General features: G+C 37.0%; 1 protein-coding gene across 2 annotated transcripts in view; it reads right to left on the reverse strand.

Moving 5' to 3' along the window:
• Positions 1 to 13,280, reverse strand: part of SLC44A5 (solute carrier family 44 member 5) — a 391,705-nt gene that overhangs the window by 143,020 nt on the left and 235,405 nt on the right. For both annotated transcript variants that reach the window (XM_033225324.1, XM_033225325.1), the window contains one exon: positions 3,358 to 3,406. In XM_033225324.1, the coding sequence (XP_033081215.1) occupies positions 3,358 to 3,406 (49 nt within the window). The remainder of the gene's footprint in view (positions 1 to 3,357; positions 3,407 to 13,280) is intronic.

Consider the following 13,280-nt stretch of genomic DNA (forward strand, 5'->3'; position numbering starts at 1 on the left):
GATCTCAACTCACTGCAACCTCTGCCTCCTGGGTTCAAGAGATTCTCCTGCCTCAGTCTCCTGAATAGGTGGGATTACAGGCATGCACCACCACACCCACCTAATTTTGGTATTTTTAGTGGAAACGGGGTTTCACCATGTTGGCCAGGCTGCTTTCAAATTCCCAGCCTCAACTGATCTGCCAGCCTTGGCCTCCCAAAGTGCTGGGATTATAGGCATGAGCCACCGTGCCCGCCAGCATATGATTATTTCTTTCATAGCTATGCTTGAAAATGTCAGCATTCTTTAAAATTGCATCCTTTTTTGAGGATAGTTATTCTATTTAAAACCAAATGAAACAAACTCCATCTCTAAAAGCCGAGATGATAACATGTGGCCTTTATTACAGGATGCCAACGGTAGCAATTTGGACTTTATTTTCCTAGACTTGGATCACAGGTCAAGTAAACAGTCATAACATTTTAATGACTTTGCCCTAATATAAAAAGAGAGATAAACAGAATAGGCTGAACTTGTTGTATGAGGGACCTGTAAATCTTTGACCTCCCTTGACACAGCATACTTAGATCCACATCGTATGCAGTGTCATGCCTCCTGTAGACACTTTATAAAAACTAATTGACTTGAGAAATAGTATGAGGTGTATTCCATGAGACCTAGTAATGCAAATAGCTCAGAGAACTCTGTTACTACTTTCCTGTTAGCAGAGTATCTTGTTTAGGAATATGAACCCAATATCACACCAATGGCATCTGAAAATGGTAGAGGGTTCAGATAGCATCTTAGCAAGAACTTTAAATACAGACTTAGAAGTTGTAAAGTTTAAACCCATAAGTGAAGCCTCACTTACACATGCTGACTATTTTGTCTCAAGTGTGATAATGCTATAGCCGTTACTCAGCCTCCTTTGAAGTTCATCCTTTTATTTATCCCTGGATTCTATGTCACACTGCTTCCTTCCCATTCTTGTTTTCTTTCCTTCATTCCTTAAATAAATGTGTATAGTACCCCTAACTCTATCAGAAGAATTACACTGTTGGTAATAACACAAAGATGGGATGTTCTTATCCTCAAAAATAAGTGGGCTTCTCAGTAGGCTTCCTACAAGGCAGTACAGGAAGAGAAACAGTGGATTACATGGTTCTTACCTAACAGAAGAAAGCATACCAATTCTCCATTCAATAAAATTTAGTTTGGTCTACATTATGAGATGAATTTCTCATGTAGCATCTTATCAGAAAGCTTTTATTTCTTAGTTTTCTATGCATATTCATTTCCAGTGTCTAATGCCAAGGGTAATTCTGAATACCTTTTTAACTAATCAATCATTTTTTGATTCTGTTGAATATCAGGGAGAAATCTTGGGGCCTGAATACCTACTTTGTGAAAAGGGCCTGGGGAAACACCTTAAACTACCAAAATCATCTTTCCTTCGTTATTGGACAATAGCTCTCATACACCTAGTTCTTGGTAGATGGGAAAAAATGAGACACTGAGTTCACCTCTCCTATGCGTGACCATTACCCCTTCATCTTTTCTCAAAACAAATACAGTTGTGTGGTGACTAGGCACAAAATACTGCCCTTGTGAACTGAGAGAAGAAAACAGAACATAGTGGACTGACAAGCAGAGAATGCTGTAAGAGTCTGTCTGATTATCCAATAACATTTTGGATTTTTCAGGAGAGCTGCATGATGTAAGCACAGGGTGTTATTAAAGCCAGTCCTGCTGCTAAAGGCAATATGGAGAACTGGGGGCTTCTTACTTGCTCCTTAAGCACCCCGATTTTTTTCCCAGTAAGGACAGTATAGAACCCTACTGCCGAAAAAAGTTACAAATGGGCCAACTACGTCTTCCTGTAGTTATGTCCCCATGGTTTTACAATGCTTTCCTCCGTTGTTGGATTGAAGGCAGAGGAAGGTCTGCCCACAGAATGACCAGTTCACCTTTGAAGGTCTTTGTGGTACCGGAGGCATCACAAAAGGCCCCAGGTAAAAATAAATTACTTTCCTCACAGTGATTACCACAGTCATTTAGACTTTACCTGAACTACCCGGTTCCATCATTAAATTCTACATAATGGAAGACAGGAGATCTCACCTCTTTTACTACACCTAAAACCAGCCAGGCCTAATTCTGCTTTCTTATCTATGGCCTAGAAACGTGTAATCTTTATTTCCTCTTTCTAAATGTGTCAGCCTATTTATTATAAATATTATTACTGCTGAATCTGATTTATACCTGAAGTTTCCTTGAAGTCAATAGGCTATATTTGATGCTTACAAATAAGTTATTGTAAAATGGATGTAATGATAGTAAAAGTAGCCACCACACTGAATGAGGCTGTTTGTATACTAGACAACAAAATGTATTCATGGTGTTACCATGGAGAGAATGGAGAGATTTTGGATTCATTTTAAAGAAGGCACCTTTATTCTAAGTATGCCTTTAAATGAGTAACCTGAAACAAATGACTTGTTTTTTTTTCCACAAAATTAGAACAAACTGAATATACATCTTTTTAAAGCTGGGCTATTACAGGGACATAACAGTAAATGCTAATGTACATACTGATGGTTGGCACGTGCAAATGAGCATGCTGATCGCTAGTTCACATCACGGTTCATTATGACATACAACTGCCAGAAATCAAAGTTAAGCAAAAAACAGCCACCAACTGCATAGTCTTCCCTCCATATGTAGCCATTTTACTCCACAATCCCCTTTGTGATTAGCAAAAACCTTGCAAATAGAAGCTAAAATAAATAATAAGAGGACTATGAATTACTGGCTAATTTAAAAATGGCACAGAACCTTGGAGAGGGGAGGAAGCAGCAGCTGAGATGAGCACATATTTCCCTAGAGCATTTTAAACTATCCTAAAGTGCACACGATGCATTGGTGAATGACTGCTTCTGAGAAAGCACCCTGATCTTGGAAGCTGAGCAGCACAAATACTTGGTGTGGAAGAAACTGGCATGGCAACTCTGCATTTGCATTGGTGAGTCCCAGAGTACACAGGTGCATAAAACAACTACTTGAATGAGTTTGCTTCTCTACAAAGTGGTTAAATCTCATAAAGCATTTTTTTTGCTTCTCTTTTTGAAAAGTACAAACACTTAGTTTAATAATATAAGGCAGTTCATTTGCTAACGGGAGAAGATATTCATGACTCATGGAAAGATTTATTTTCTGTACTTTCCCTGTGTAAATAAGGTGACATTTAGGCAGAAATAAGTCATTGTCTCCTCACAGTAGACATAATTCTCCATTGATTGGAAAATAGTATCTCTCCCATCCCCCAAAGCTTTCTGTGTATGTTTAAAAAAGCACATTCCCCCAAAAATAATTGCTTACCTGTTGGAAACAGGCCCCTTGAAATCTGGGTCATATGTCCTTGGATCACCTGCATTAAAACAAAGACCTTTTAAGCATATAAGCCAGCAAATAAATTAATATAAAATATTAATAAACAAATATCTACATATTGGTTAGTCCACTGCTCAGTGCAGTGATGAATTCATACTTTGGTTTGATAAAACATAAATATGTCTTGGTTACAGTTGTCAATTCTTTCTCCTCTCATTAGCTTAGAAGGAGGACTGGGAAGAGTGGTTAAGGAACGTATTCCATACACCTGGAGAATGTATCCTCCCACCATACTGAGCACCAACATTAAAGACTGTATCCAGGATAGCAAAACTTGAAGCCTTTATGGTCTGCAAAACAATTTTACCATCTTCCAACACCAAGTGTTGCTGAGGACTTGTGAGGTGCACAGTTCAATATGAGATGCCTCCTTATCCCGGCTCTCCCATTCCTCTCAATAGATTAGGCCTTCCTTCGAGAAGTTCAAATACTAGTTACTATCTGTCTCTATCATGTTGGCTGTATGGTACATAAAAATTAATGTTCTGTTATAGAAACATTTTTATTGCAGTTTTTTCAATCTACTGGCAGATTTCATGCCATCTGGGAAGGTGCCCTTGTCACTCTGCTGCATTATGACTGTGATATATTACCCTTTTCTTTAAACAGTAAAAGTACACATGGAATGGCTTTTTTCTCCCTACATGTACTGTGTGGGCAGACCCAGTAACAAGTTATGTAAAGTCGTTCCTGGCCAAGGGTGTGCATTTTGCAGTCCCCAACCTTTTGACTCTTCTCCTACAACCTAAGTACTCCCACCTGTTCCTCTAGGGATTTGTCCCTGTAAAATGGTCTGGTCCTGAATAAAAGATAAAATTTTCCTGTTTGAGACAGTTGATAAGTACTTCAGTGCCAAGTTCTCTAGCACACTGTCTGCTTCACTGTTTTGGACAGCTTATCTGACTCTGCTTCACTACCACAGATAATATTAAAAGTGTTTAAGTCTACTTTATCTGAAAACTGACCATTCCTCTGACCCCCAATCCACAGGAGTGGGTCTTTAGTAGTGACATTTCTTCTTTGTGCCTGTTTTCTGGCCATGGCCAACTGGATCTGGTTTAGATATTAGATCCAAGCTGGGCCAGTCAGATTCTCAGTCCCAGGAATTTAGAATTAGAATGGACAATGAGTTATTCTCAGTGGAAGACGAACTGCAAAATATAAACCTCGAAAATAAGAGAAGCTGAGAAATCTGGCTTTCAGAAAGAAGTTATTGAAGTAAATGTTCAAAGACAAACAGAGATGATGGTCCTAACAGCCTTTATCTTGTGGTCTGCTTCTTACCTGAAGCTCAGAGTTGAGTTTCATGAGACATCTTATAGTCTCGAACTGTGTTCCCTTTTCTCACTTTTAACCAGAATTCTGCTGGCACATGGGGGCACGGTGAAGTAATCACTTTCCAGCTGTCATTACTATACAGAATCAGCTCAATCTTATCATCTGACTGTGGTTTTAGTGTATTTTCAACTGAAATATGAAGCAGCCAGGATTTACAATCAGAAAGTGTCAGCTTTTCTGGCAGATTCGACAATGGCATTTCATTTACACTGCAATCCACTTTCTCTCTTGGTGAGATACAAATCACAGGAAAATTGGAAGCCAGCCTAAATACTTGTAAGCTGGTTTTGCCTACCTTTAATGTAAACAGCAAATAATTACAAAATCAATAGAAGTTATTAACCCCTTTAAACCTGTCTTCTCCTTACTCATCTGTGGAATTACTTTAAAATGACCAGTGAGCAACTTACTGCTAAATGGTTCAGATTGTTTATATGTAACAAAAGAGCCAAAGAGTCCTATTAAGAATTCGCTCTCTCGGCTTACATTTTAACAATTCATTTTAACAACATTTTTTGGATCTTTGCCATGAACATGTGGTATGAGGATATGAAGAGGAATTTTTCAGACTAAGTCTGCCTGTATGAATCTCATACTTGAATAAGAAATATAAGCTCAAGAGGGCTGGACATGGGTGGCTCACACTTACAATCCTAGCACTTTGAAAAGCCAAGGCTTGAGGTCAGGAGTTCCAGACCAGCCTGGGCAACATGGCAAAACCTCAAATTAGCTGGGCATGATGGTGCACACCTGTAGTCCTAGTTATTCCAAAGGTTGAGGCATGAGAATCCCTTGAACCCAGGAGGTGGACGTTGCAGTGAGCTGAGATTGTGCCACTGTACCCCAGCTTGGGTGAGAGAGCAAGACAGATGAGAGAAAGAAAGAAAGAGAGGAAGAAAGAAAAGAAAGAGAGAAAGAAAGAAAAGAAAGAGAAACGAAAAAAGGAAGAAAAAAGAAAGAAAAAAAGAAAGAAGGAACGAGAGAGGAAGGAAGGAAGGGAGGAAGGAAGGAAGGAGAAAAGGAAGGAAAGTAAAGAAACATAAGCTGGAAACATTTCAACACTGTGCGGTGAGAGCTGTGATAGAGAATGCTGTGGGGCACAGGGCGGGTCATGAATGAACAGGTTTCACAAGTTCCTAACACTCAACTTTGACTTCATTTTCTGCTCATGCTCTGACCCTGTGCTCTTTGACTTGAATCTTTCACTCTGATTTTGAACATTAATATTTGCATCATTCCTGGTTCTAGATTTCAGTTACCAAATCTGTCTGAATAGCTGAAATAGCTCAAAAACTTTTTAGGGGTACAAGATTCCAACAACCCCCCATATCAAATATTCCAATTCCACAGATCTGAATGGGCCTGAGAATCTGTATTTTTAAATGACCCACTAACTGACTCTGATGCACAGGCAGATTTGGGAACCATTAAGCTATTTGATTTTCATCTCAATTGTATAACTACATCCCTGTTCACACACTGTCATTATGTCTAGTTCTACTTAACAGACCAAACTAATGGAGAAAATGAGGAGAAAAGTAGGTCATCATGATGTGTATGAGTTTTGGGAAACTACTATTAGATGTGAGGAGCCAGTGAAAGAGTTTTAGGAAGAGACACAGACATTCAAGAAAGTCAAAGAATTTCAAGAAAAAGGAAAGATCATAAATTCTATAAAATTTATTCTTATTTGTACCAGGGACTAAGCCAAGTGCTTTACACATAGGACTGCCATCTTGCACAATTCCACATAGAACACAATGTGAATTGTACTTCTCTGAGCAGTGCAGTGCAATAGCCCTAGTGTATTTATTATGTCATTTAATGTTTCTAAAAATTCATGCCATTTCAATGTACTAAAATATGCCATTATTATTATTCTATTTTACAAATGAGGAAGTTTGGGTACAGAAGAGTGAGATAATTTTCCCTAGGTCACCCAGCTAACAAGAGGCAGAGGTGGCATTGAAAGGCAGACTGTCTAACTCCAAAGCCTGTGTTGAACCATTTAGCAGTAAGTTGCTCACTGGTCATTTTAAAGTAATTCCACAGATGAGTAAGGAGAAGACAGGTTTAAAGGGGTTAATAACTTCTATTGATTTTGTAATTATTTGCTGTTTACATTAAAGGTAGGCAAAACCAGCTTACAAGTATTTAGGCTGGCTTCCAATTTTCCTGTGATTTGTATCTCACCAAGAGAGAAAGTGGATTGCAGTGTAAATGAAATGCCATTGTCGAATCTGCCAGAAAAGCTGACACTTTCTGATTGTAAATCCTGGCTGCTTCATATTTCAGTTGAAAATACACTAAAACCACAGTCAGATGATAAGATTGAGCTGATTCTGTATAGTAATGACAGCTGGAAAGTGATTACTTCACCGTGCCCCCATGTGCCAGCAGAATTTGTATTGTCATGCAAATTTTTTATATCCTGCAAATCAATAGAGGGCAGTGCTTTTATAGGGGCCCTCAGTACTCTAATTGAATCTCTGGAATAAATAGACTGAGGGGCCAGCTAAATGAAAAGAGCCACAGTGGCTCGCTGTCATGTGGCTTAGCTCCTTGAATGCAATTCATATTTCTCACTTAAAGAAAAAAAACCCTAAAATTATATAATATTTTATAAGTTTCTTAAGTCATTTGACTTTCTGATCACCAAATTTATTGTCTTACAACAGTAAATTTAGAATCATTGGAAAACATTTATAAAAGACAGCTACACATTTGTTGTTGTGGTTAACAGTTGGTATTGCAACCATACAATGCAATTTCTGAACCAGAAATAATTCATGAAGATTAAGGAAAATAGTTCAGGTAATTAATTCAATTCATAGGTGCAGATTTCACATGGCTCCATTGAAAGCAAATGGCAAGATAAAGCAGCCAGTCATGCTTAGAAAGTCTCTTTTCTTTAAAAGTAATCTGTTTCTCAAAGAAAATGACAATATAACTACCATTGATAAGCTATAAAAAGTAAAAATACAAAACATTTGATTTTATTCCTGCAGGAATATTCTCCTTCTGAGAACCTAATATTAATTCAGAGAGCAAAAAAGTAACTAAGGTGGGATGAATACATGTTCTAGAATTTAAAAGAGACCTACTATGAGTAAGCAGGTCAGATAACGTTCCAGTGAACATGGAAAAATGGAGCAGTACAAAATTAAGACTTTAATATACAACAATAGCCAGCAGAGAATTGTGAATAATTATGTACATGTTTTATTTTACTTTTAAAATATGCTTTATAGTATGTCTATAAAAGAGGGCCTGTCATTTCAGTCAAAGAAAGGGTTCTGTTTTCCTCTAAGTTTCACCAAATAATAAGGAATCATGTTCTTTGCCATTTCTTACAGGATGATATTTCCACTTCTTAGCCCAACACACATGGCTTTTTATGATATGGCTCATCTCACCAGCCTTATTTCTTATAATGCCCCTCTTTGAACTTGATCTTATGCAATTCTGTACTATTTGTAGTTCTCCCCTTTTCATATTCTGTTCCCTCTGAGTAATGTGACTTTCTCTTCCTTATTTCCTTGGTGATGGCTAAAGGAGGCCTACACTTCCCCTCACAAACTTCCTACTGATTCTCAAGAAGGACAAGAACAAAAACATTCTACTGGCCACTGTGCCAAAGTGGGCCAAAGTTAGTTCCACCCACTTTGACAGGAGATCAATCCTGAGAACTTTCAAGGAATTCCATTCCAAAGCAGCTAATTCCATTAATCTCTGAGACACAGTAATTCCATTTGCATTGTTGTGCTTACGACACTGTATTACAGGTTATCTGTTTACATGTTGTGGTAGATAGAATAATGGCCTCCCAAAGATGTTCACATCCTAATCCCTGGACCCTGTAAATATGTTACATAATATATGGAAAGGGAGTTTGCAGATGTGAATAAATTAAGGACTATGAGATGGTGAGATTAGCCTGGATTATCTGGGTGAGCCCAGCGTGATCACAAGGGTGCTTATATAGGGAAGAGGGAAGCAGATGAGTCAAAGAAGGAAAGATGATAACAGAAACAAGATTGGAATGATGCAATGTTAGAGAAACTCAACCGGCGGTTTCTGGCTTTAAAGATGTAAGAGAGTCATGAGCCAAGGAATACAGAAGCTTCTAGAACCTGGGAAAAGTAAGAAAATGGATTTCCCCTGGATATCCTGCTAATGCCTTGATTTTAGCTCATTGAGATGTATTTTGGACTTCTAACCTCTAGAAATGTAAGATAATAAATTTGTGTTTTTCTAAGCCACAAGTTTGTGGTAATTCATTACCACAGCAATAGGAAGCTAATACATATGACTATTTATCCTACTGGATTACTATATAGTTTCTCTGAGGCAGAAATGAGATCTTGGTTATTTCTCTGTTCCTGTTACCTACATTAGTGCCTGCTGTACACATTGCAGGCATTCAATATTTACAAAATAAGTTTTAAAAGAATGTCAATGTAATTTTGATATCTTGTATAATTAATTTAGATTATGAAAATACAACTAGATGATCAATCTTGTCAGTCACCAGCAAATCACTTTAGATAAATTTCAACTTAGATTAAAGGAAGTTAATAGACTCCTAGAAGTGCACTGATGTGAAAAATTACTCCCCTTATCACCAACACGAATTCAGTATCTGACTGTAATGTTAAGGCAAGTAGAAGCTAACAAAGGAAATAAGGGAGAAAGTATCCCACACTGGTGAATAAAAATTGGGTATCAAATTAACTGGTATAAAATGTTATTTCTACCATCTATAAGCAGTATGATCTTGGGAGAATTACTTTTTGCCCCTCTAACCTTCCATTTTGTCATCCATAAAATGATAGATAGTGGAGGGGAAAAAAGTTTGGAAACAATTTCTGTCTTTGGAGGAGACCAACTAACATGAGAAACAGTAAACTGTAAATTATCCACATAACAAAAGTGATCAGTGTAGAATCAGTACAAACCAACTTGTTGAACTGACACATTGGCTACAAAAAATACCAATAATTCTAGAAGGATTTCAGTGACTAAGCTGGGTGTGATGGTTATGGAATAACTTTTAGAAGGAGAGAAATTTTAACTATACTTAGAGGAAAGAATGTGTCATGTGTGAAAGCTAGACAACAGCACATGCTGAGCTGTAACAAAGAGCTATGCCTGGGGGACAAGACATGACAGCAGTTAGAGGAATTAAGCACATGATCAGGAGTTGGAGGAGGACTTACACTGTCCCCAAAGTCTTCTGAATGAGCGACCTAATTGTTATGTGTTTATATATTTGATGCAGAGGAAATAAGAAAGTTAAGGCAGATGAATCAATGAGGAAATGACTGTTGTATTTCAGACATAAGATGGCAGATGCCTGACTGAGGCTGTAGCTGTGAGAGAGGATGAGGTAATTCAAGAAGCATTACAGAGGAATACATTTGTTGGGGGTGAAAGAAAGGGCATGGTACCCTGCTTCATCACCTAATGATGACAATGCCTCATGCAGAACATGATGAGCATTCCAGAAATTCATCTCAGGCAGAAACATGACCCCACATTGGACATGGCACGATTAATGGAAATGCAAATGAGATTCCTTCAGCACTGATTTCAAACCAAACAATACAGTGGTATCATGACCTATGATGGTTGTTTTTTTCCCAGTCTGAGTAACTTCCTAAACATATGAGATGATAAATCACCTTATATCCTACCAAGAATGTCAAATTTCCTGTTTTAAGAAACATTTTCCAAATCACTAGGATGGTTTTTAAGTAGTTTGCATCATCATTTGAAATAATTTGCTCTATATGAACACAAATCATAAACAATTCAGTTATAACCTTGGAGGTAATAACTAAAAGAAGCACCTAAAAAGAAAAAAATATATACAGCACTCAGGCTGCCTCTTAACAGACTGATTTTATAGGCAGTGATGAAGGATGGATGTTTAGGGGGCATTTGAAATGTACTTTTGAAAAAATGATTTTTCTTGATTAGTGTGACAAAGCAGTGAATTTGTGCTATAGAATAGCCATGAATTATTGGATAATCATGCATCTCAGAATAAATAAATTCTGAATCAATATTGATTTAAAAAGAAAGTCTGGAAGCAAACAAGAACATGAATTGAGTTTGAAGGTTATCAGCTTGGGTTTTCTAACATTTCTTTCTAGCTATATTTGTATTTTATTGCTCAACATGAATCACTCAAAAAAAGACCCATGAAATACTCTAATTACATTGAAACAACTCCTTATTTTCCTCTAGTTTCAAAGGTTATGCAGTTCATTATCATGCCAGGCCCTTTTCCCCTACCTTCTAAAAAAAATAACAACTTCACAATTAAAGATGGAAAATGAACAGCACATGCATTCGCCCTAAATATAAAATAAGTGACTTCACCTTGCTTTTCTGAGTGCGGAGTTCAGGTAGCAGCACAGTAAATGAATAAAGATTGGGGAAAATGATAATTTTCATCATTAAATAAATATAAAAATTGAGTTCTTCTGTAGAGAAGGGGAAAATTGTCTTTAAAGTTATAGCTAAGTAAAAGACTTTCTATTAAACTTAAGAATAAATACTACTAAAGAAAAACATCAAGAGTTTGTCAGTTTATCACAAATGCATAAAGCAGTTTCGTAGCTAGTGATAACATCTCTCCTGCTTCCTCATATCGCCCACAGGTTATTGATGAGAATAAAATTAAACTGCTTATCAACTCTGACTTTTGCCACAACTCAAGAAGATAGACATTAATAATCACTGGAAAAAAAATCCCTATTCCTGGGTCTAAAGTGTAGGAAAGAAAACATGCTTTAGTGTACAATTTCTACCCACAATGCATCATGATCTACCAAATAAAAACTACAGGTGGAGTATTCTATTAGAATCTGTATCACATGGATGCTTCTATTTACAGGGTAATTGAGCAAAAATGGTGGTAAACTATGATCTCTCACCAATGGGTCAGGCCAGTCACTTAGAACGATAAACAGGAGAAACAGCAGACAACAGGGACACATACAACATATTGTATTATCCACCATAAGCTGTTATGGGGGGTGGGGGGAGGAGAGAGAGAGAGAGAGAGAGAGAGAGAGAGAGAGAGAGATCTTCTTTCCCAGGGCTAAGGGAGTGGTGGTTAGTGTGTGTGTGTTACAGATTAAGACAATCATATGAAATAGATGCCTAGGGCTGATCTCACCCTCTTTTGGAGTCCTATCTCCCTGGCTAAAGTCAAAGATACAATAGCCTGGATTTTATATACTTGTAAATTCTGTGGACCACATGTGAGGCAGAAATGTCAGTGAATTTTTTTTCTCACAAAATGGATTTTTCATAAAGAGACTGAACATATTGTGAACTAATTGTCAAAAGAAAATCTTGGGATTACTTCTCTTATATTCTGCATAGATTTGGAAGAGAAAGTGAAAGGCTAGAAAAGGAAAACCTAGCATTTAAGAAGAGGGATTTGCCTCATGTTCTTCCATGATGCCAGTAGTACAAAACTGTGAGGATAAATCTGCAAGGAAAAATTACACCTGCTAGCTTCAATTCCAAAAGGATTGTAAGCTCCCTTCTCTCTCTCTTTCTCTCTCTCTCTCCCCTCCTTTTTCTCTCTCTCTCTAAGCACTAAAAATTTTAGATATAAAGCTTAAAGAATATTTAAGAGCACTATAAAATTGACAAAATAGTGGAAAAATATCAGACCAAAATACAGGAAAAAGCAGAACCCAGAGAAAGAAAGATACTACTAAAGCCATTATAGCCTCAAAGATATTTATCAACTTAGCAAATTTCATGAGTAAAGGGGCCAGAAGACATAATCCAGAGGCTGTTCAAGATGAAGTCTCAAATAGACTGTCCCTCCATACAGCTGGAACTTCAGAGAACTATCCCCTCAGATTAAATCCACCAGATCCTTAAGAATGGTGGCACTAAGCAAAAAAATGAGGAAAAACACCTCATTTGAATTTGCAGTGTATGTGAAGTAATCTAAACTCTATTCTATCTGTAGGTGCTCCTAGAAAACTAACAGATTGATAACAACAATAGACCTCTGTTGGAATGTACTTTTATTCTATGTGTTCTCATAAATAGTTTTCCAAAGAAAATATGCAGCTCACACAAAAAAAGCTACATCAGGAAACAAGACATCAAGAAAGAACTAGATCATTAGCAAACATTAATAGACATACAAAGTCTTCAGATATTTAAATTATTAGTCCTAGGTTATAAAACAACTATGTTTACTGTTGTTTAGAAATAAAACACAAACTTGGAGATAAATGTGAAGAACTATTAAAAAGTTACGTAGTAGATTTGAAAATGAAGCAAATTGAATCTAGAAAAGAAAGCCATAACAAATGAAATGTAAAACTCAGTAGATAAATTTGACATTGGATTAGACACAGCTGAAAATACAATTAGCAAACTACAAAGTAAGTCAACATAAATTATTTAGAATGTAGCATAAATAAAGAGATGAAAAATATTAAAAAATTATTGCTGGGCAAGGCACAGTGGCT

This window comes from Trachypithecus francoisi, unplaced genomic scaffold (genome assembly GCF_009764315.1).
Source record: "Trachypithecus francoisi isolate TF-2019V2 unplaced genomic scaffold, Tfra_2.0 Lachesis_group12, whole genome shotgun sequence".
Classification (NCBI taxonomy): domain Eukaryota; kingdom Metazoa; phylum Chordata; class Mammalia; order Primates; family Cercopithecidae; genus Trachypithecus; species Trachypithecus francoisi.